This window comes from Arachis duranensis, chromosome 9, assembly GCF_000817695.3.
Source record: "Arachis duranensis cultivar V14167 chromosome 9, aradu.V14167.gnm2.J7QH, whole genome shotgun sequence".
NCBI classification, from domain to species: domain Eukaryota; kingdom Viridiplantae; phylum Streptophyta; class Magnoliopsida; order Fabales; family Fabaceae; genus Arachis; species Arachis duranensis.
Window position 1 is genome coordinate 25294952 of NC_029780.3, and position 25714 is coordinate 25320665.

Consider the following 25714-nt stretch of genomic DNA (forward strand, 5'->3'; position numbering starts at 1 on the left):
ATTATTTTCAATTTAAATTTTGATGCTGCTTTGATGCACTGATCATTCAAAAGAGTTTTAAATTCTTATTTAATTAATTACTTTTATTTGAATAATTATTATTTAAATAATGAATATAAAAGTAATTAAGGGTTCGTGCTAATAAGTATATTAAGAATATTAGTTAAGGTATTTATCATAAAAATATTGGATAATTGAAATTTCAATGTATTTATAGTGTATTTATTAAAAAAATACTAAAAAAATAATAATTTAAAATTATTATATTTAACTTAATATATATAATTTTATATTTATCACATCTAACATTATCTAATTAATCGGATGATAATTAAAAAATATAAAATAAAATGTTATTGTGGTTGTTATTAATAATATGAATGTAAGTTACCATGCATAAAATTAAATATTTCTATAAAATATTATTTTCTCGTTAGGCCTTTAATTTAACCAGATAGGAATAATTAATTTGGGTTTGAATAATTTTGGCTCTGCATGGATACACCACGCTAGTCCAGAGTACTGGCAGCTGTTTCCTTAGCCGTTCATTGTCTTCAGTCACACTCCACACGTCAAGCCACATACACAGTATTCATTCTTTCCTTCTTCCTTTCTGCCCCCATTCTTATATAAGCGTTGATGTTCCTCTCATACGCCAAACAGAAAACATTAAAACACCACTCTCACAATCGATGGAGAGCGACACGCTTCTTCCTCACACCACCGTTTCTTGGACCGAACACAGCAATGACATTGGAATTTCCATGAATGCCCCTCTCACTTCCTTCAAATCCATACTCCAACCTCCTCCAATTACCATAAACCCCTTCCCGTTCCCACAACAACATACCGCACCCACTCTCACTACTACTGCTGATGATGACAACTTTCTCACACACCAAAACATGGACTCCTTTCCGCTGCGTTTGAAATGGAGGCAGTTGGTGGTTCTGGAAACGCTCTGTTTTCGGGCAAGGGAAATGGATTGGAAGCTTTGGTAGTGAGTAATTTGAAGAGGGTGCAGGAAGTTGAAGAAGCTAGCAATGAAGGTTCAATGTGGAATTCTGAAGAGGATGATGAGAGAACTGATGAGGTGGTGGTTGAGGAGAGTGGGAAGAAGAAGAAGAAGAAGGGGATGCCGTCCAAAAATCTTATGGCGGAGAGGCGGCGAAGGAAGAAGCTCAATGATAGGTTGTACATGCTTAGGTCTGTTGTGCCAAATATTAGCAAGGTATAAAAATCTTGCTTTGAATATATATATTTTTCATATAGAGTAATGTTAGGTAGCTAAAATATTATAGATAATAAAAAAATATATGATTAATAATATTTGTGTTTATAAGAGGGTGTAAATTATTTTTTTAATTTAATTAATATAATTAATTTTTTATAATTAATTATCTTTTTTTATTTAATTATACTAAAAAGTTAATTTTGTATTTAATGTAAATCAAATTCTAAAAATTTCTCCTTCATTATTATTACATACATTTATAATTTTATAATTTTTTTTTCTAAATAAAAATTTTAAACTTTTATATTTTTTATTTTTAAAAAATTTTAAATTACTTCAACACATTTTATAAAAAATAAAAACATTTTAAATTTGATTAGTTTCTATTTATTGAAAATTATAAATATCCAAAATTGTTAGTTTATGACCTGCAAAATAAAATAATAAATAATTAATAAATTAGCACCAATTTATAGATATGAATATCATGTATATAAAATTATAAATATCATACGTATAAAAAAATATGAATGTTAAATTAGAGAATTTAACAACATTTGTTACCCAACTCATATTTTACATATAAATTATTATAAAATAAAAATAAAAAATAAAATATAAACAAAAATTAAGAAATAAAATTTTAAAAATAATTATTAATTCGTCATATTAAAATTAATAAATAATTCTAAAATAATAATATTTGTTAGATATGTAAAACTACTCTAATTTTAAACTTCATTTATTGTATTCAGGTGAATAAGCCTAAAAAATTTTGGCTATTATTTCTATTTGAACCTTATTGTTAGTTCTTTTTCTTTTAAACTACTTTGGTTTAAAATTTCCCTCTTCAAAATTTTCCATGGTATTTTTATTCTATCCGCACAAGGTGATTTTCCTTTCATTATTCCCATGATCCCATCTCCCTGTCTTCGGGATACACATGTTTACGGATCAACATTGCCATCCTTATGTGCCATATCTTATATCATCTCTCAGCAAACTTTCAGCTGTTAGCAATGACAGAGCTACGTTGTAACAAAAGAGAGCGGCCTTAACATCAATTTTTTTTAAGAGTCTTATAAATAATTTTTGTTATCGGATAGAAAGACATAAAGAGTTCTATATCTAATGCATGACTATAATGATGACAAGTTGTAGTAAGACCATGCTCTGATTGTTGCCATTGAATAGCCAACTAACCTCATTAAAAAAATGCATTCTTTTGATGATGTTGGAAACTTAAGAGTAATACCTGCTAATGTACTTGGATTTGTTGATTAGATGGATAGAGTTTCGATACTTGGAGATGCAATTGACTACATGAAGGAGTTACAGCAGCGGGTCAATGATCTTCAAAATGAACTGGAGTCAACTCCAACTAGCTCTTCGCCATCATCTTCCACCAGCATTCAACCTTTGACACCCACACTGCAAACCCTTCCTTGCCGGGTGAAGGAAGAACTGTGTCCCGTGCCAATCCCAGGAAACCAAACAGCAAAGGTAATTTTTGTTCACCTTATTATTGCAAACAATTTTGCTAGGTAACTAATTAGGGTACCAACTAATTGTAGCCAAATTAGTATATACACTGCAAAAGAAGTCCAACAATAAAAAAAGCCCACAACCCTAATCATAATCTCACTTTCACGATAGTAAAAAAAACAACCACAAAACTCTTTACCTTCTCTCCTACGTCCTTTTAGCTGCGGCATTTAGTATCACTTCCAACTGTCTCTGCCAGCGTGTCACATCATAACTGCGTCGCGATGTCTATTATCGTCCGTCGCTCAACCGTCGTCCGTCGCCATACAATAAAAAATAAAAGGAAACTATTAAAAATAAGACATCATTTCGGATGTTTCTTATACCTGAAATTTAGATGTTTAAATTTTAGAGGTATTAGATAACAAAACCAAACATTCCAAACATAAAAAATAGAAACATCCGAAAGCTAAGAAAAAGAAACCTCTAAAACTATTAAAAAGATCATCCAAAATCTAAAAAGAAGAAATATCTAAGACCTATAAAAAAAAAACATCCGAAAATTTAAGAAAATGAAACATCCAAAACTACTAAAAAGAGTCATCCAAAACCTAAAAAAAAGAGTACGGAAGCGGCTTTAAAAAAGAGACGTGGATGAGAGAAGGGAGGCGCCAAAGGAATGGAAGGAGTCAGGGTAAGGGGGTTAGAGGGGGATGGCGAGCTAGGAGAGGAGTTGGATGCAGAGGGCGTGGCGACGCCACGAGGGGAGTTGAAGGGGGATGGCGCGGCGTCATGACAAGAGGAGTTGGATGGCTAGGGCGTAGCGGCAAGGCGAGAAGGCGAGACGAGTTGGAGGGGGGAGGGCATGGCGTCGCGGCGAGAGGAGTTGGAGGGAGAGATCACGACATGAGGAGTTGGAATGGGAAGGCGCAAGTGTTTTGAGCGCAAACCTAGTTTTTTTGAAATGTTTAAACAATTCCGCTAGATAACTAACAAAAAGTTCAGCCAACTTCAGCCAACTCTTTTTTGAACATCACTTCAAGGTCCATGAAAAAAAAATCCAAATTACATGAAAAAAAAACATCCAAATCACATCAAAAAAAAATATTCACATCATAAACTCCAATACATTTCCTACTAATGGACAAAAAAAATCCACAATCTACCAAAAACATCCAAATTATATTAAAAAGCATTCAAATTACATAAAAAAAATTCCAAAAATCACATCGAAAAAAATTCAAATCACATCAAAAGAAGAAGAAGACGGGCGGCAGCGAAGGGTGCAATGCGATGGAGGACGACGACGTGTGAGAGGACGTGAGGGTGAAGGTGCGGTGTGAAGGAAGATGGTGACGCGAGGGAGGAACAACGGAAAGGAGGACGGCAACAATATCTTCGACGGCGTTGCATGGATGGCGAGGCGACGACATGCTTGACAGCACGAGCATGGATGGGAAAGGCGTGGACGCTGCTGCCTGCTAGTTGCCTTCCGTCGGGAGCTCTCCTGCGATGGATGATGACACGACTACTGAGGCTGACTGGTGCAAGGACAAGGTGCGACACGTAACAATTGTGATGGAGGACACGCGGTAGAGAGACGGTGAGGGGAGAGCTGCATGCCAGGAAGGGTGTCTGATGGTGGCGCAATGGAGATACGACAATGGCGCAAAATGCGGGAGTAGATTGATGGGAGGAGAAGCGTGAGAGAGAGGACAGAAGGTGCGTATATGGAGTAGTTTGTGGCTTAGGGTGACAAAACTAAATTTCTCAAATTTCAAATTTCAAATGTAGAATTAAAAAGGAGTTCATAGTTGATCTCTAATACTTTTTTATTTTCAATTTTAAAATAAGTTTTTTTAAAAAGTTGGTTGCATATAGAGTTGGTTACCTATATTTTATCTAGGTGTTTGCTATGATGCTTAAAAGATATTGTCTAATTGCTAAAATAGGTTAAATAATTAATTTTAAATTTAAAAGTATAAAAATTAAAAAAAATAAATATTTAAAAATTACTATAAAAAGTAATTTAGATAAAAATTAGACACCAAACAAAAGACACCATAGAATTAGCTTTTTATCTATTGCAAATTAATGTTACTTGATAATTTTTGCATGACTTGCATGTTGTAGTAACCGACCTGCCAAAATTATTCAATAGCTAAATTTTGCATAATCACGAAATTAGATTGCCAAAAGCCCAAAACTATTGTGAGCTCATTATATAAATTTCAAGGATTTGGCTCCTCTGAAGTTGTTTATTTACTTTAGAGAAAAAAGTAACGCAATCTAAGCCATTGATAACATAAACGGTTTTGATCATCTTAAATAAATAAATAAATAATAAATAAATACATTAAAAAAACCTTAAAAATAGTGCAATCAAATCGTGCAAGTAGCAGTTTCCAAAACTGCGTGATTTTAATCTTTCATCTTTTTTGAATCCTGAATAATTTTTTGAAAAATTTAATAAAAAATAAAATTAATTAATTTAAATTGGGTCAAAAATATTTTTTTATTTTTTATTTTAATATAAAAAAATACTCATGTAAATGTACTAAATTTTTTTTAGATAAATGTACTCAATTTTTTTGTAATCTATTGTTTGTTTATATTTTTTATTATTTGTCTATTCTGATGATAATATATTTTTTTTAACCAGTCATACATTTAAATTTATTAGACATGAAACAAGCATCATAAACATATAAAAACACATAAAAATATAAATGAAAGATGAAAGATTAAAATCACGCAGTTTTAGAAATTGCTGTTTGCACGATTTGGTTGCACGATTTTTAAGGTTTTTTTAATGTATTTATTTATTATTTATTTATTTAAGATGATCAAAACCGTTTATGTTATCAATGGCTTAGATTGTGTTACTTTTTTCTCTAAAGTAAATAAACAACTTCAGAGGAGCCAAATCCAAATTTCAATACTTACTCTCTGCTAACATGAACTTGCAAATATATGTCTGTCTTAAAATTCCATTTTCAATACAAAGTAATAGATAAGTATTTCCTAGTGTGGTATACGACTGCACGTAATTTGTTGAACACTAAACCTCATTGCAAAGTTTACTAGCTCCTAGATTGTCCAAACAAGGACTCTAAAAGAAAATAGCCTAAAAATTATTATTTGAGCACTCCAAAATAAAGCAAAATGCCTAGGGATGACGATTTGAGCATTCGACTTGATCCGACCTTTCCCATTTTGAAGGTGATGGATTTTTCAACCGTTACTTGAATTTTGGGACGGAGACAGAGAAAATGTGATGATAATTGTTTGAAATAGGACGGATACAGGTAATGGTCACCCATCCTATATCAGTCCCAAACATACACAAATAAATGTTTGAGTTATATTATTAGATTTAATTTGATAAATTTAAACTTTTTTAAGATTGCTTTCAATTAGTAATGTGATGCATTTAATTATATCTAGAGTTTATATAATCTTTTTTAGTACTTTATATTTTATTTTCATAGGCTATAGATCATATTTCAGACAATGTCATAAAAAAGGCCAAGTAATATAGATTTGTAGCAATAAATAGAATATCTACGAGTAATGAGACAGGTAAGGGAGCAAATCTTTAATGTTCAAGGCAGGTGTGGCCGTGTGGGTATTGAAATACCCACTATATTTGATATGCAAATTTTTTGGTCCTGGAAATTGAAGAAACTATTTTAACTCTCAAGTGTTTCTAATAATTTTAGGTGGAAGTTAAGGTAAGGGACGGCAAAGCTGTCAACATTCACATGTTTTGTAGCCGCCGACCAGGTCTTCTGGTCTCTACAATGCAGGCTTTGGATAACCTCGGATTAGATGTTCAACAAGCTGTTATTAGCTGCTTCAATGGTTTTGCTTTAGACATCTTCAAAGCTGAGGTACGCTTCTTTATCCATTGCCAAGCTTCACTTTCTTACTTTTTCTTTAACCTTTATGTTATATGATGTTTGGACCTAATTTTATTGAGGTGTAATGCACATTGTGTCTAATACTAATAGTGTCAATTAATCCATGTACCAACCTAGATTGTTGAAAAGGCTTGCAATGAATTCACTGATTATTGGTTTGTGGTATGTGAAGTTTGACGGTTTGTAACTGTTGTCTTTTTTGTTTCTTAACAGCAATGCAGAGAAGGGCAGGATGTGCTTCCTGAGGAAATCAAAGCAGGTCTGCTGGATTCAGCAGGTATCCATGATATGATGTGATTCAAGTTCTTAATTGGTAAATGGAATTAGAGAAATGCCAACAGTGATTGCTGTTGTAACTTGCACGCAGGATCCAAATAAATCTTTACAAATTACAATTACTGTCTGTAAGGCATTACTGGGAAGATCAAACAGCAAATTAGCATAATTTGAAGGTTGAAAAGTTGTCTTGTGATATCTGGTCATGACTTTTAGAAAAGCAAATGATGTCACATTGTTTTTTTTAAGTCATGGATTATATCTTGTTTGTTTTATTTGCCTGTTTATTTTGGTCATGGAATATTTTTCTTAAATCTTGCTTCCTCAAAATTGTGTCTGTTTAATTTTTAAAATAGACTTGCTACAAAAAGTTGTCAGTGCCCTAGTTGTTTGTTTTTAAAGGGATTTCAATCCTCACTAATTAAATAACAGTGCACCACAATGGGTAGAGCTTCCGTACTCTGCTATGATTGGTGGTCCTCGTCCAGATTCAACCACGACGATGAATTATCAATTTGGGACATTTGGGGCTTTGTTTAAGATTTTATTTCAATCGTAAGGGCTAGATTGAGTATTTGAATTTCATCTCTATATCATTTAATCGTTACCCAACACACTCATTTCACAGTAAGAAGGTGGAGTCCAACATGTTAGATAAATGTGCCGAATAAGCATTCTCGTGACAGAGATCATTGTAGGGATAATTGGGATCCATTAACTAATTTGGAAGTTCTAATTGAAACCAATAAAATTGTAGGAATTAAATTGAGTATTGGATCAAATTTTAGAGTCAAATTGAAATTTAACTCAGATTTCAATCGTCAATAATTAAATATAACAGTGCATCACAGTGGAGTAGTTGCCAAACCGGGTATCTCGCATGGTCTAGCCACTCGATTTTTTTTTTGGGCACCATGATCATCTTGGAGAGAGAAGTTGATAAACCCGATGTCCAGATATTGATAACTCGTTTTCGGATCTCCTCCTCAGCTTTCTTAGGTTTTTAGCATGAATGAACTATTATTTCTAATTATAAAATATTAGTATTAATAATTTTAACAATAAAAAATATATTAACTTGATATTTATTAAAAACTGAGCTAGTTCTTTTGGTCGTACATTTTTTCTTTGATTTTTTAAACCTGACGATTTTTTTATGTATATCAAATTAATTTTCACGTTTTATAATTAAAATTGTTCACACTCAAATATTTTATGATCAAAAAACTTTGAGTGATCGACTTACTTAGAGAGACGACAAAGAGAAGATCACTTGCATATTTGGTGTTAGCTCTTGGCAGTTGGCACGTATGTTGCTTCCACCCAAAAAGATCTTTACGTTTAGTATTAGACAACTACTTTAATAAAAATATTAAAAACATCTTTTTATCATGATCTTTATTTAAAAAATATAATTTATTTGTATAATTACATTTTATATAAAAATAATATTTTTATAACATATAAAAATAAAATTTTATAATTTATCATTTAATAATCAAAGTAAAATATCTTCACATGATCACCATCATAAAATTTTTATTGAAATAGTCACCTAATGACCCCTATTATATTATCCCTGGCTATTATGGTTGTTTTACACTTTTACTTGAAGTGTCTCTTAAAAACAACAGTATTCACTTTTTTTTAATTGAAATAAAATATGAAGATTATACAAAGATATAATTCAAGACAAGGTATTATTTCATATTGTGTGTATGATATTTTCTGTAAACAGTAAAAATAATAAGTAAAATTGAAAAAATTGAGATTTTTAACTGTATTAATTTTATTTGAGAGTTTTTATGCGTTATTAAAAGGTTAGGTATAAAATTTGAAAAAGTAATTGTTACTAAGTTTTAATTTATCCTTTAATTGTCTTCTTAATATTTAAAAGATTAACAAATTCAAATATATATTATTTTAAAAATAAGACTATAAAAGTATATTTTTTATTAAAATTGATTAGAATTGAGTGTATTTAATTTGACATTCAAAGTTAACTTAGGAGGTGAGAATTGTTTTACTCTTATAAATATCATATCATCATAAATTACTGTATCCCTTCATAAACCTGTATTTCAATAGGTATATTTTAAAAATAAAAAGTGTCATCAATTCTTATATTTTATTTAATTTTTAGAATTTTGATTTCTTAAGAAAGGTCTTTGGAAATTTTTATATTAATTTTGGAGGAAGAGTGATTATTCCTATGTATTAATTTATTACCACAAGATACTCCAAGAAGAGAGTAAAAAGTATAAAAAAAATATTACTGAATAGTTATCAAACAATTTGAAGTATTTTATACTCCTAAAAAAAATGATAAATCACTCAAGTGCCAATAAAAATTTAAAAAATTAAAAAATAATTTGCCTAAAAAGTAACTTAATATTAGAGAGCAAAAAATGATTTTCTCAATACATTGAACTTATGAAAATTTAAAAAAAAAATAATATTTGTTATGATAAGATCAAATACATAGATGTCCATTTATGACATGGGCGGTTAACAATGAAGGAACCACTTTTTAAGGATGAATTTAAATAAATAAGAGTTGAAAATAAAAGCACCTTGCTTGTATAAATAGCAGGCATCATCAGATACATTTTACACAATAGTAAGGATCATAGTTGTCAGAACCGAACCGGTGATCGAACCGGTGAGGTTACTGGGTCACTGGGTCACTAGTTCAACCGTTGGGTCACTGGTCGAACCGGTTAACTCGGTATAATTAAATAATTTAATAAAATTTAATTATTTTTTTATTATTAGTATTTTTATTTTTTCTTTATAAAAATAATTATCATTTTTAAATTTTAATACTTTATTAATTAGTTTATATTTATTCTATTGTTATATTATTATTGGTGAAAAGTCACATGCAATTATTTTTTTGTGAAGTTGATATTTAAGAACCGTTAGATGGTTTGACTAGTTTAACTAAATATCATCTAGCGATTTTCAACTATCAACCTCATGAAGATAAAAAATAAAATAATATATTAAAAAATAAATTGTGGTTAATTAAATTTTTTGTTTATATTTTTAATTTGTATATATTTAATCATCGTTTAATGAGAATCACTCTAGCCTGGTGGAAGAAGCTTGTTGGCCTTATGCTGGAGGAATGGGTTCGAGCCCCATTGGAAGCATTTTGGAAAATTTTCCAAAAATCATCACAAGCGAGACTTGGCAGCGCTGGAGGGTGTAGAGCATCGTGGAGTTGCATATCGCTAGTCCATTGTAGATTCACCTTCAACGTTGACCAAATGACTCGAACCGGTCCGGTTTTCACCGGTTCACACCGGGTTTGACCGGTCTGTACCGGTTCTCAACCTTACACGGTCTAAATATCGGACCGGACCGGTATATGGTCCGGTTTACCGGTTTTCTGGTCGAACCGGCCGGTCCGGTCCGGTTCTGACAACTATGGTAAGAATATAAAAAATTCTTCACTCTGTCTCTCTCTTTCATTCTATTCTCTCTCTTATATACTTTATTATAATATTATTAAATATATTAATTATATCTATTGATATAGTAATTCTAGTATATATTACTACTAGAGTTATCAAATTATATTTCTATATTTTATATTTGTTACCTCTTCCTTATTTATTTATTTATTTGGTTATTTCCAAGGTTCTAAAAATCGGACCGGACCGGTCGGTTCGACCAGTTTAACTGCGAATCGGCGATGCAAACGGTCTGGTCCTCCTTTAAAAACCGTAGTAAAAAGAACCGCTGGAAAACCAGTGAACCGACTGAAAACTGGCCGGTTGGACCAGACCGGTGATCGGCCGGTTCTGCTAAACATCGCCGTTTTTATTGTTTTAAAAAAATTAAAAAATGTAACCCGACCCGACCCGCTCGTGGAGCACCCCACCCCCTTTTTCCCCCGACCCCCATTCATTCATGATTCATTTCACTCTCAGTCTCACAATGAGTGAACCCTAGCCGCCATCTGAAGTCTGAACCCTAGCCGCCCAGTCGCCCTCCATCATCGATGTGGTCTCAGGTTGTCAATGCCACCGCCGTCGCCTGGTCCTCAGCCCCAGTAGCCCTCCATCGTCGCCTGGTTCCCTTCCCAGTAGCCCTTTATCTCCATCGTCTTCATCTTCTCAACACCAGTAGCCCTCTCATCGTCTTCATCGTCGCGTGGTCCTCAACACCAGTAGCCCTCCATCGACCCTAGGTGAGTGACTCGTCCTCTGCTAATCTTCTTTAGTATAAGAAACATGAAGAAACATGAAGTTGATACTCTGTAAACTTCCTTTGTGAACTTAGATTTCTGTTCTTTTTTTCTGTGAACTTCCTCTGTGAACTTCAGTTTCTGTTCAATTTCTGTGAACTTCCTCTATGAACTTCCTCTGCTCATCTTCTTCGTTCTTCGTTCCTCTGCTTTAGGTTAAGAACATGGTTAATTTTCATGCTTTTAATTTTTATTTTTAATTTTCATTGTGTTGTGGCTATTTTTAATTTCATTGTGTTGTGGGTGTTATTAATTTCAGTTATGGAAAATAGTATTAATCAAGAAGCAACTGATGGTGTCAAAAATAATTCAAGGGGTAAAAAATCTTCAGAAATAATTTCACTGATGGTGTTTGCAAGTACCAGGTGAAAACTCTTCAGACTACCCCTACTTTTGTTGAGGAAGTTCAAGAAAATGAAGCTGTGGATCTATGACCGAAGATGAAGGAAGAGGCTAAACTTGATGTAAATGAGGAACCTATTCTGAATAGTTACTACCAATCCTCAATTCTGTCTCATGATTCATTGGAATCTGCTTTGGCCAATTATCTTGCTAACAGATTAAACAGTGCAAGCCTTCCAAGTAATACACTCTTTGATTTTTTTGTTGGGATCTTGAAATCTGACCAAGAAATCATGGATTCTGTGAAGGATGATCTCAAAGCAGTTAAGGAAAGAGACCCTGCTTGCATAAGCCATGTGCATTGCTTCTTGAACGTCAAAGGCTTCTTAGCATGCCAATCTCATAGAGTTGCTCATAAGCTATGGCTTCAAGGAAGAAAAGTCTTGGCAGTTATGATCTAGAACCGAGTTTCCGAGGTTTTCGCGGTTGGTATTCATCCCGGTGCTAAGATTGGAAGCGGGATTCTGCTTGATCATGTAACTGGATTAGTGGTTGGTGAAACTGCAATGATTGGTAACAATGTGTCAATTTTGCATAGTGTGACTTTGGGTGGAACTAGTAAAGCTTCTGGTGATAAGCATCCAAAGATTGGTGATGGGGTTTTGATTGGTGCAGGGACTTGTATTTTGGGGAACATTAAGGTTGGTGAATGTGCTAAGATTGGTGCTGGTTCTGTGGTGATTAAGGATGTTCCTCCTAGGACTACTGTTGTTAGTGATTTTGTTATGCTGCTGTTTTGAATTAATTTAGGGGTGATTATTTGTAATGCTACTGTTTTGAATTAATTTAGAAGTGATTAATGATTATTTCTAGTTGTATTGTTGTTGTTTGCACCATTGCTCTTTTCACTATTTAACTTTGTATTTTGATAAGATCATATAGATTTGGTTAACATTTCATATGTTTTAAATTTGGAAGATATTTAAGATTTATATTAGACTATAATTATATTTTATGATGTTTATAAATAATTTATTTATTATTTTATTCTGAACCAGTTTTTCCGGTTGAACCACTGGTTAAACCAGTTGGACCAATAAACCAGTGAACTAGTAGCTAGAGCGGTTTGATGACCGGTCCAGTTTTTTGAACCTTGGTTATTTCACAACACGTTATCAGCACGAGACTCTGATCAAATTTTTAGGAAGACTCAGGTAACAATTTTTCATTATGTCGAAACTCTCTTGTAACACCCTACACACAGATTTCCAAGCACAAAGCTCCTTTCCAAACTTTCCAAAACCACCAATCAAACTCTAATACACATATATACAAGGTCTAAGCCACAATATCACACCCAAACACAATAACTCAATCACTAAATCACAAAATTTCAAGTCTTTAGATTAGGGTTGAGAATCTCACCTTACCCAAGGATCAAAGAGGCAAGACTAAGCCTTCCCTTCAAAGTCAATTAGATCCTATAACACAAAAGAGCTCACAATTTCAACATTTTTGCCCATAAAATTCGAAAATCAAGGCTGGAAGAACAGAGGTGAAACATGGCTTACCTCTTGCACAATCTTATGGGCTTTGTAAAGCTCAACGCTGCGGTTGCGTGGCCGTAAACGGTGCGTTAACCGGAGCTCCGGATCAAAAGTTATAATCAATGGAAGTTTAGAGTGAAATTTGGGCAAGGGGTTTCACATTTCCCCCTTCCTTTCAACGTGTGTGTGGTGTTTGAGCAGAAAGAGAGAGCTGAGCTCTCTTAATTAAGAGAGGCTTGGCTGGGCCCTTGGGCCCAATATGGGTTCAGTTGGCCCGGTTTGGCCCGTTCGACCCAATTTTGGGCCGATTTCTTGAAAATTGGTGTCAAAATTCTTGTTTTAAATTTCTCTATCACATTAAACCATAAAATCCTCATTTTCTCATTCTCTAGAATATATTTTAATTTATGGGTTAATTAGTCATTAATTAACTGGGTTTTACATTCTACCCACCTAATTGGGAATTTTGTCCACAAAATTCGATTTCAGTTACCTGAGAATAGGTGTGGGTAGTTTGCTCGCATTTCCGACTCAAGTTCCCAGGTGTGCTCCTCAACACTGGCTCAACTCCATGCCACTTTCACTAATGAAACCTCCTTTCCACGCAACTTCTTAATACTCGTGTCATCAATCATGATCGGAGTCACCGGTAGAGTCAAGTCTTCCTTTAATTGAACCGATTCCGGTTCTAACACATGGCTAGCATCAGGAGCATACTTCCGAAGCTGCGACACATGAAATACATCGTGCAGGTTTGAAAGGTGAGGCAATAGAGCCATCCGATGCGCCACCGGTCCAACGCTCTCGAGAATCTGGAACGGACCGATGTATCAGGGATTCAGCTTCTTCGTCTTAATCGCTCTACCTACTCCTGTTGTTGGAGTAACCTTTAGGAAAGCATGGTCTTCTTTCTCAAATCTAAGGGCTTCCGTCTCTGATCGGTGTAACTCTTCTAACGACTTTGAGTAGTGAGCATCCTATGTCTGATTTTCTTAACTTGTTCAGTAGTTTCAGCTATCATCTCAGGCCCCAATAGACTTTTCTCCCCAACTTTATACCAGAATAGCAGAGATTGGCATTTCCTCCCTTGCAGAGCCTCATACGAAGCCATTTTGATGCTCACATGGTAGCAATTATTATACGCAAACTCCACCAGCGGCATATACTGATCACAGCTCACCAGCTAGTCCAAAACACAAGCCCTCAAGATGTCCTCTAGGGTTTGGATCGTCCTCTCAGATTGACCATCTGTTTGAGGATGGTAAGTTGTACTCAAGCTCAAATGGGTTTCGAAAGCTTTATGAAATGCACCCCAGAATCTTGAAGTGAAACGGGGGTCTCTGTCAGAAATTATGGCAGTAGGCACACCATGAAGTCTAACAATCTCCTTTATATACAGGTGCGCTAACTCCTCAAGAGTATAGTTCATCCGAACGGGTAGAAAGTGAGCCGACTTCGTCAGCCAGTCCACAATTACCCATACAGCATCAAAACTGGGTCTAGTTCTCGGTAATCCCGATACAAGATCCATTGAAATGCTCTCCCACTTCCATTGCGGAATCTCCAAAGGTTGCAATGTCCCAAAAGGTCTTTGATGTTCAATCTTCACCTTTTGACAAGTTAAAAACTTTGAGACATACTCCGCCACATCATTCTTCATACCAGGCCACCATAACATAGCCTTCAGATCATTGTACATCTTAGTACTCCCAGGGTGAATAGAAAATCTGCTTTTATGTGCTTCCTTCAAGGTATCTTGTCACAAAGTCCCAACATCAGGCACAATGATTCTACCCTTGAATCTCCATAGCCCATCTTGATCCCATGACACTCTCCACTGCTTCTCTTGCTCAATAACTGGCAACACCTTAGGTAACACGTCATCGTTTTGATGAGCCTTTAGGAGTTCGGATTTAAAATCACTTGAGATCTGTAATTGACTCAAACACAGAGTTCCTGACTCTTCCTCACCATCGATCTTCAAACTCTCGAATGCCTTGAGCAACTCCTCTTCTCGAATCATTATCCAAGCAGCATACAGTGATTTCCAACTTTGTGCATCTGCCACAACATTTGCTTTTCCCGGATGGTAATTCAACTCAAAGTCGTAGTCCTTTAGTAACTTCATCCACCTCCTCTGCCGCATATTAAGCTCTTTCTGATCAAAGAGGTATTTCAAGCTCTTACTATTAGAGAAAACTTAGAATTTAACCCCATAGAGGTAATGCCTCCACACCATTAGTGCAAATACAACTGCAGTAAGTTCCAGATCGTGCGTTGGGTAATTAACTTCGTGAGGTCTCAATTGTTGTGAGGCATAAGCCACCACATTCCGGTGCTGCATCAGCACACACCCCAGGCCCTTTAGTGAGGCATCACAATACACCTCAAATGGTTCATTCGGCTCAGGTAACACCAATACGGCGCAGTAGTCAGCTTTTGCTTCAATGCTTGGAAACTCTCCTCACACTCAGAAGTCCAAGCAAACAGCGCGTCCTTGCGGGTTAACTTTGTCAATGGCAAAGCTATCTACGAGAAGCCTTTGATGAATCTCCGATGGTAGCCAGCTAAGCCCAGAAAACTCCTTATCTAAGTAGCTGAGGTCGGTCGCCCCCACTCCATCACTGCTTCTACCTTAGAAGGATCTACTGCTATCCCCTGTTTACTCACCACATGGCCAAGAAACTTCACTTCGTCCTTCCAGAATTTGCATTTAGATAGTTTTGCGTAGTGTTTCTTTTCTTTCAGTATTTACAACACGGTCCTCAAATGTTTTGCATGCTCTTCTTTGGTCTTAGAATAAATCATTATGTCATCAATGAAGACAACAACAAATTATCCAGAAACGGACGGAAGATTCTGTTCATATAATCCATAAACACTGCAGGAGCGTTTGTCAACCCAAAAGACATTACAGTGTACTCGTAATGACCATAACGAGTCCTGAAAGCGGTCTTAGGGATGTCCTCATGTCTCACCCTTATCTGGTGATAACCGGATCGTAAATCAATCTTGGCAAAAACCCCGGATCCTTGTACTGATCTATGAGATCGTCAATTCTCGGTAGTAGGTACTTATTCTTTATTGTGACCTTGTTCAGTTGTCTATAATCCACACAAAGCCGCATATTCCCGTCTTTCTTCTTCACCAACAACACCGGTGCTCCCCACGGAGAAACACTAGGGCAGATAAAGCGCTTGCTTATTAAGTCTTCCAACTAAGTCTTGAGTTTGGCCATTTCTAAAGGTGACATTCAGTTGATTAGCCCCGTTCCAGGTACCAACTCAATTGCAAATTCAACCTCTCGGCTAGGAGGGAATTCCTCAATGTTATTAGGAAATACCTCAGGAAATTCACAAACAATTGGGATTCGTTCTAAGCTTTGTTCCTCACCCGACACACTTGCAGCTAATAGCATAACACCTTGACATTCCTGCCCCCAAACAATTTACTACCACATAGTTCAAATAACAACCATTCACCACGACCGGCCCTTCTGACCCTTCTGGCATGAAATGTAACGATTTCTCAAAATAGTTCAACAAGATATGATTCCTAGACAACTAGTCCAACCCCAAGATAAGATCAAAACTGGTCATCGGCAAGTAGATTAAATCATGGACAAAATCACATTGCTTGACCCTAAATGAAACTTGCGGACATCCTAACCTAGTTACCATGGTTTCATGGGTGGCATTATACACCTTTAGCTCATAACCTAAAATCACAATCTTCAATCCTAACTCACTAGCCTTCAAAAATGCAATGAATGAATGTGATGCTCCAGAATCAAATAAGGCATTTAAAGTTTGACCAGCCATTTCGTATTTACCTTGGATAAGTGTATCGTACCCCTCGGCACCCACAGCTGAAGTAGTAAACACCCGACCAGGCTGCTGTACTCTCCCGTTACTCTGTCTCTACTTCTCTGGACAATTGGAGGCTTTATGTCCCAACTTACCACATGAGTAACACAATCTCCATCCAGCCTTACATGAAACACCAGGATGGTAACTCCCACATCTAACACAATCCTGTTCATTCAAAGGCTACTTCTCAAACCTTCTTCCCGGGACATTGTTGTTGTTAGGCCTTCTGAAGTTATTCTGGCCTTGAGTCCTCTGTGGTACAAAGCCTCCCCGCTTGAAAGGAGGCTCTCTAGGAGCAAAACTCTTCCCTCGGTTCGGTGGGAATAGTTCCCTATGGCTTTTTCTCTTTGCAACTGCCTTCTTCACGTATTCTTCAGCAACTCTACTCTTGTTGACCAACTCCGAGAAAGTCTTGATCTCCATAGGCCCTACTGAACTGTAGATGTCGCTTTGGAGCCCTCCTTCATACTTGATGCATTTCCACTCCTCGAAGCCTCCCAAAGCTCCTTGACACATACGAAAAAACCTGAACAGCTCCTCAAACTTGTCTGTATACTCAGATACAGACATAGCACCCTGCTTCAACTGTAGTAACTCTAGCTCCTTTACCGTCCGGGTGGAATCTGGAAAGTACTTCTTGTAAAATTTCACCTGGAAGGCATCCCAGGTGATAGGGTCATCACCTTGTTGCAGGAGACATCGGGCACCCTGCCACTAATGTGATGCTTCTCCAGTGAGCAGATAAGTAGCAAACTCGACACATTGTTCTTCAGTCACAAATTGGGCTTGTAGTGTGCGCTCCATAGCTTGAAACCAAGTGTCGACCCAGATTGACCCTTAAGAAGGTTGCCAACGTCATCGGACCTTGATTCCTATTTCCACTATTTCCCTCATTATTATGGATGTTCATCTGCTGTATGAGTGCCTCAACAGTGGCTTGCATAGCAACAACCATGTTCTGCAATGCGGCCATGAAGTCCACCAGGTTATTCTGGTTGGTTTCGGCCCTTGAGTACCGGCACGTCCTCTCCCACGGCCTCGACCGCGTCCACGAGGTGCCATCTGGTTCCTATACACACCAAACAATTGATATCAAGTTGATCAGTCTCAATATCGGAAGTCTAGTGCTTAAAGTCCCAAATGCATGCTCATGAACATTTATGCCAGTTATATCAGTCAGATATCCTAATAGCACATAAACACAGACACAGAGAATGCACAGAAGCATAGTCAGTTCGTCCCTCAGGCTCTACAAGAACAAACTGCTCTGATACCATAATGTAACACCCTACCACACAGATTTCCAAGCACAAAGCTCCTTTCCAAGCTTTCCAAAACCACCAATCAAGCCCCAATACACATATATACAAGGCCTAAGCCACAATATCACACCCAAACACAATAACTCAATCATTAAATCACAAAATTCCAAGTCTTTAGCTTAGGGCTGAGAATCTCACCTTACCCAAGGATCAAGGAGGCAAGACTAAGCCTTCCCTTTAAGTCAATTAGATCCTATAACACAAAAGAGCTCATAATTTCAATATTTTTGCCCATGAAATTTGAAAATTAAGGTTAGAAGAACAGAGGTGAAACATGGCTTACCTCTTACATAACCGTATGGGCTTTATAAAGCTAGATGCCGCGGTCGTGTGGCTGCAAATAGTGCATCAATCGGAGCTCCGGATCAAAAGTTATGATCAATGGAAGTTTGGAGTAAAATTTGGGCAAAGGTTTCACATTTCCCCCTCCCTTTCAACGTTTGTGTGGTGTTTGAGTGGAAAAAGAGAGCTGAGCTCTCTTAATTAAGAGAGGCTTGACTGGGCCCTTGGGCCCAATATGGGTTCGGTTGGCCCAGTCGGCCCAATATTGGGCCAATTTCTTGAAAATTGGTGTCAAAATTCTCGTTTTAAATTTCTCTATCACATTAAACCATAAAAATCTCATTTTCTCATTTTCTAGAATATATTTTAATTTATGGGTTAATTAGTCATTAATTAACCAGATTTTACATCTCTCATCTTGAATTCAATACTTTTGATATATTTTGAAACAATTATTTATCATGGATATTAGATGCTGAAATCCATCTTGATTCAATGGATCTTGGAGATAACATTAAGGCTGAAAATAATACATCCCAGAAGGATAAAGCCAAAGTCATAATTTTTCTTTGTTATCATCTTGATGAAGGATTGAAAAATGAATATCTCACATTAAAAGATCCTGCAGATCTATGAAAAGACCTTGAAGAAAGGTACAATCATCAAAAGACGGTGATACTTCATCAAGCCCGATATGAGCAGACACACTTGCGTCTACAGAATTTTAAATCCATAAATGAATATAATTCTGTAATGTTTTGAATCACCTCACGAATGAAATTATGTGGGGGAAAAGATATCTGATAATAATATGTTAGAAAAAACTTTCTCGACCTTCCATGCCTCCAATGTGCTCCTACAGCAGTAGTATCAAGAAAATGGATTTAAAAAATATTCTGAGTTAATTTCTTGCATTCTTGTTGCTGAATGCAACAATGAGTTGCTCTTGAAGAATCAGGAAGCGTGCCCAGCTGGTGCCACCCCATTTCTTGAAGTAAATGCAGCAAATCATTATCCCAGAAGAGGTAAATAGCAAGGTTTTGGCAACAAGAAAAATTATGGAAGGAAAAGGAATTATGTTCAAAAGAGATGATCTCACCAAAAATGGGATAAAGAAAGAAATATTGGGCAAAATAAATTAACAGAGGATAAGTGTTTCCGTTGTGGTGGAAAGGGTCATTCGTCGCGTACCTGTCGTACACCAAGGCACTTAGTCGATCTTTATCAAGCATCTTTGAAAAAGGACGACAAATGAAAGGAAGTGAATTATGTTTCAAATGATGCTAAAAATTCCACCACTCATTATGATGTATCTGATTTCTTTGAGAATTCTGAAGGAAATATTGATCATTTGATCAATGATGGAATAGTTTAATATGTGGAATTGTTAAATATCCATGTAAATAAATAATGTAAAAAATTTATTGTTAAATTTTATTTTCTATATATTTAAGTTTCAAATATGATGTATAATGAAATATTAATGGTTATGAATTTTGAAATCATTAAATGTGTCAAGTTTTAAAATAAAATTTTAGTATATGACATTATGTGCGGTGTTTCTTAGAAAAATAATTCCAATCAAGAATTAAATTTAACTGTGCATACTACTCATTTTATTATTATTATTTGTCTTTGAAGAAAATTGCAAGGATATATAATGAAGATGCATGCCTTGCGGATAGTGCAAATTCACACACCATTCTCAAAAGTGATATATATTTTACCCATCTTGTGCCAAAAGAAGAATATGTTAATACTATTATTGGCTCATGCAATGTGATAGAAGGCTCCAGAAGAGCTATAATTTTGTTTGCTGGAGGAACAAAATTCATAATAAATAATGCACTATTGTCTACCAAGTCTCTAAGAAACTTGTTGAGTTTTAAAGATATTCACCGAAATGGATATCATATTGAGACTATGAATGAGGGAAGTTATGAGTACTTATGTATCACAACTCATGACTCAAATAAAAAGGTTATATTAAAAAAGTTACCCTCACTTTCATCTGGGTTATATTATACCAAGATTAGTGCAATTGAATCACATGCCACTATAAACCAGAAGTTTACTAGCCCAAATGAATTCATAACTTGGCATGACCGATTGGGTCATTCGGGAACAACCATGATGCGGAGAATTATTGAAAACTCCCATGGATATTCACTAAAGAACCAGAAGATTCTTAAAACTAGTGAATTTTGTTGTGTTGCATGTTCTCAGGGAATGTTAATTTTAAGGCCATCACCAGTAAAGATTGGATTTGAGTCCCCTGAATTCCTAGAAAGGATTCAAGGTGATATATGTGGACCTATTCATCCACCATATGGATCTTTTAGATATTTTTTGGTCCTGATAGACGCATCTTCGAGATGGTCACATGTGTGCTTATTGTCTTCTCGCAACCTGGTGTTTGCAAGATTACTGGCTCAAATTATTTGATTAAAAGCACAATTTCCAGAAAATCTAATCAAAGCAATTCGTCTTGATAATGCTGGTGAATTTACTTCCAAAGCTTTTGATGCTTATTGTATGGCTAATGGAATAAGTGTTGAATATCCAGTAGCTCATGTTCACACACAAAATAGGTTAGCATAATCACTTATTAAATGCCTCCAATTAATTGCTACACCCTTACTTATGAGAACAAAGCTCCCAACCTCTGTTTGGGGGCATGCTATTTTACATGCCGCAACACTTATTCGTTTAAGGCCAACGAGTTACCATCAGTTCTCTCCTATGCAATTAGCCTTTGGCCAGCAGCCAAATATTTCCCATTTAAGAATATTTGGGTGTGCAATATATATTCCCATTGCACCACCTTCTCGCACCAAAATGGGACCCAAAAAAAAATTGAGGATATATGTTGGATATGATTCTCCGATCCCTCTATAGTGAGGTACCTTGAGATAGAAACTGAGGATGTATTTAAAGCCTGATTTGCAGATTGTCATTTTAATGAATCAAAATTTTCAACATTAGGGGGACAGAATAAGCTTCCTGAAAAGGAACTTAATTGGAATGCATAATCGTTGGTGCATTTAGATCCTCGATCAAAGCAATGTGAACTAGAAGTTCAAAAGATTATACATTTGCAAAGAATTGCAAATGAATTGCCTGATGCATTTTCTAATACAAAGAGGATAACCAAGTCTTATATACTAGCGAAAAATGTTCCAATTTGAATTGATGTCCTAGTTGGACAAATTGCCACAGAATCAAATACACGCCAGAAGCGTGGCAGGCCTGTCGGTTCCAAAGACAAAAATTCTCGAAAGAGAAAAGAGGTAAATATTATTGTGATATAAATTTCTCCAAATATTATTGTGATAAAAAAAGAGGTAAATTCTCCAAAGACATAGTAAAGACACATGCAGTTGTCCAAAATTCTGATATAATTTTAATGCCAGAAGACGTTCAAGTACCTGAAAATTGTGAAAATGACGAGATCTCGATAAATTATGTCTTTACAGGAGAGAAATGGGACCGAAATATGACAATTGTCAATGAAATATTTGCATATAATGTGGCATTAAATATCATGCATGAAAGTAAGGATCTTGAGCCAAGATCAGTCGAAGAATGTCGACAAAGGAATGATTGGCCAAAATGGAAAGAAGCCATGAAGGCTGAGTTAGACTCACTTGCAAAACGTGAAGTCTTTGGTCCTGTAGTCCGTACACCAGAAGATGTAAAACCTGTTGGATACGGATGGGTATTTGGGAGAAAATGAAATGAGAAAAATGAAGTTGTACACTACAAAACTCGACTTGTAGCACAAGATTTTTCACAAAGGCTCGGTATAGATTATGAGAAAACATATTTCCCTATAGTGGATGCAATAACATTGCATTATTTTGTCAATTTATCCGCATATCATAAACTACATATGCATTTAATGGATGTGGCAACAGCCTACTTATACGGCTGATTAGATCATGATATCTATATGAAAGTCCCTGAAGGACTAAAGATATCTAAACCATCCAATGAATATTCGCAAGGGTTATACTCAGTCAAATTGCAAAAATCTATATATGGTCTGAAGCAATATGGGCGAATGTGGTATAATCGTCTTACTGAGTATCTGGCAAAAAATGGATTCAAGAATGATGATATATGTCCATGTGTTTTCATAAAGAAATCTGCATCTGGATTCATTATAATTGCTATGTACGTTGATGATTTAAATATCATTAGGACTCCTGAAGAGATTTCAACAATTATAAAAACTCTAAAAGAAGAGTTTGAGATGAAAAATCTTGGAAGGACTAAATTTTGTCTCGGCTCGCAGATCGAGCATATAAAAATGGGATCTTTATTCATCAAACAACATACAAAGAGAAGATCTTGAAAAGATTTTATATGGATAAGTCACATCCCTTGAGTACCCCAATGATCGTAAGATCTTTGGTTGTGGAAAAGGATGAATTCCGTCCTAAAGAAGAAAATAAAGATATCCTTGGTCCTGAAGTACCATATCTTAGTGCCATTGGAGCGCTAATGTATCTTGCTAATAATACAAGACTCGATATATCATTTGCTGTGAATTTACTAGCAAGATATAGCTCCACTCCAACCAAAAGATATTGAAATGAAGTCAAACAAATCTTTCGATATCTTCATGGAACAGTTGATATGGGATTGTTTTATCCCTATGGATCCAAATCACAACTAGTTGGCTATGCAGATGCTGGATACTTGTCTGATCCACATAAAAGGAGATCTCAAATAGGATACCTATTCACATATGGTGGAACAGCGATATCATGGAGGTCCACAAAACAGACGATTGCTGCAACATCCTCTAATCATGCCGAAATACTAGCGATTCATGAAGCAAGTCGCGAGTGTTTTCGGCTCAGGAGTTTGATCCAATATATTCTGTCATCATGTGGACTGATTAATCATAAGATAGCTCCAACTGTCCTGTTTAAAGATAATATAGCACGCATTGCTCAACTTAAAGGTGGATAAATTAAAGGTGATAGAACAAAGCATATTTCTCCCAAATTCTTCTTCACTCATGATCTTCAAAATCAAGGGACAATTGATGTCCAATAGATCCACTCAAATGACAATCTAGCAGATTTATTCACAAAGTCACTCTCAAAATCCTCCTTTGAAAGATTGATATATGAGATTGTGATGCGCTAATTTCGAAACATTAAATAATGTAGACAAAAGGGGGAGACTGTACTCTTTTTTCTTTGGTCAGGTTTTTTTCCATTGGATTTTTCTTGACAAGGTTTTTAATGAAGCAGTCCCCATCACAAAGGATATTGTATTCTTTTTTCTTCACTAAAGTTTTTTCCCACTGGATTTCTCTTTAATAAGGTTTTAACGAAGCATATTCCTAAATGTTCATCCAAAGGTGAGTGTTATGATATGATCAAATACATGGATGCCCATTTATGACTTGGGCGGTTAACAATGAAGGAATCACTTTTCAAGGATGAATTTAAATAAATGAGAGTTGAAAATAGAAGCATCTTACCTGTATAAATAGAAGGCATAGTCAGATGCATTTTACACAACAATAAGAATATCGAACATTCTTCACTCTCTCTTTCGTTCAATTCTCTCTCCTATATACTTTATTATAATATTATTAAATATATTAATTATATCTATTGATATAGTAATTCTAGTGTATATTACTACTAGAATTATCTAATTATATTTTTATATTTTATATTGGTTACCTCTTCCTTATTTATTTATTTAGTTATTTCACAACAATATTTATTTTATAACTTTTTTTTATAAAACTTCTCTTTAATAATATCTTTAAATAATGCTCGTACAAACACTTATTGGCATGACATTTTAAGAAAAAAAAATCCACGTTAAGTGATGGACCATTGTTACATGGCAACATTTGTGTGAATACTTAGAACGGTCCATCACAATACCAAGATTAATATTTAATAATTAATATTGTAATGAAATGAAACATATGACTTGGACAGAGAGAGAAGGAGAGAGTGAGTGTAAGAGAGAGAGAGTGCGGGAGATGCCGCTGTTTCCATCCCATTCCCCACTTATTTTTCCCTCACCATCACTTCACAACTTGACACACCTCAGTCAAAGCCGCCACCGCACACTCACCACTCACCTTTTTTCCTCCCTCTTCTCAGGCCCCGAAGAACGAAATTCTCGCGTGATCTAGAATTTCCACAAATAAAATTTCGTTGTAAGTATAGCTTCTAAATCGACAAGAATTCTTTTCTTATAAAAGTTTTGGTTGTCATAAATAACAAACTCCTGATAAAATTGATAACTGAAGTATTTAAATATCGAATCGTCTTCTCAAGAAATTGCAGGGAAGTGTTCTTATTATTGATTATGCAAAGGTATATTTTGGGGTTTTCAAAAGGGTTGAACAAGTAATTTAATTGACAAGAAAAATAAATTAATAATTAATAAAACTCTCGACAAGGTATGAGAACTAGAATTTCTATCCTAGTTATCATTATCAATGGTGATGAGAATTATATTTTTGCTCCCACTAAGTCAAGTGGTTAAATTAAATTAACAACTAAAGTCCTAGTCAACTCATAAGGAAAGACTAGAGTTATAGGAATCTAAATCAATCAGCAAAGATATCAATTATCAATCACAATGAGTTTGACAACTCAAGAGTTACCAATTAATCAACCAAAGCCAAGAATGTAGAAAGCTAAATAAAATCATAGATCTGAAATACCTCAAATTCCATTAATAAAAGAAAATCAATCCAAAGATGAAGAGTAACAAATAAAAGAGAAAACAAATAAAAGGAACATTGAACCTGAAAATTGAGGAAGATGAAATCCTAATTCCTTTAAGAGGAATCCTAATCCTAAATCCTAAGAGAGAGGAGAGAACTTCTCTCTCTAAAAACTACATCTAAATTATATAAAGTGAATTATCAGCTTATGCTAAGTATGAATTGAGTCTCTGCATGTTCCCTGGCTTTATTATGTGTTTCTAGACCAAAAACTGGGTCAAAACACGGCCCGAAATCGCTCCCAGCGTGTTCTATTAATTCTGCAGATCACGCATGTCCCGCATACGCGTCATCTACGCGTGCACGTCATTCTGCGTTTTTCTTGCCACGCGTACGCATCGTCCACGCGTTCGCATCATTCGTGTAGCTTCCAATCCACGCGTTCGCGTCAGGCACGCAAGCGC

General features: G+C 35.5%; 1 protein-coding gene and 1 pseudogene across 2 annotated transcripts; both read left to right on the forward strand.

Annotated features, from left to right (window-relative positions):
* Positions 1-922: 922 nt before the first annotated feature.
* Positions 923-7351, forward strand: LOC107465199 (transcription factor ICE1). 2 transcript variants are annotated; one of them, XM_016084193.3, is made up of 5 exons: positions 923-1231; positions 2519-2737; positions 6442-6612; positions 6856-6919; positions 7010-7351. In XM_016084193.3, exons 1-5 carry the CDS (start codon positions 932-934, stop codon positions 7018-7020), a joined length of 765 nt encoding a protein of 254 aa, XP_015939679.1. In that variant the 5' UTR covers positions 923-931; the 3' UTR covers positions 7021-7351. The 2 variants fall into 2 exon arrangements, with proteins under 2 accessions (XP_015939679.1, XP_015939681.1); XM_016084195.3 differs by having other exon boundaries at positions 6856-7351.
* A 3576-nt stretch (positions 7352-10927) lies between these two features.
* LOC107465202 (serine acetyltransferase 3, mitochondrial-like) lies at positions 10928-12381 on the forward strand (annotated as a pseudogene).
* The last annotated feature ends 13333 nt before the right edge of the window (positions 12382-25714 follow it).

Bases quoted from the DNA above. Each gene is read 5' to 3' on its own strand.
- LOC107465199 (XM_016084195.3), top strand. From the start codon at position 932: ATGGAGGCAGTTGGTGGTTCTGGAAACGCTCTGTTTTCGGGCAAGGGA. The intron at 2,738-6,441 runs GTAATTTTTGTT...TAATAATTTTAG, and splicing joins CAGGAAACCAAACAGCAAAG to GTGGAAGTTAAGGTAAGGGA. The intron at 6,613-6,855 runs GTACGCTTCTTT...GTTTCTTAACAG, and splicing joins TAGACATCTTCAAAGCTGAG to CAATGCAGAGAAGGGCAGGA.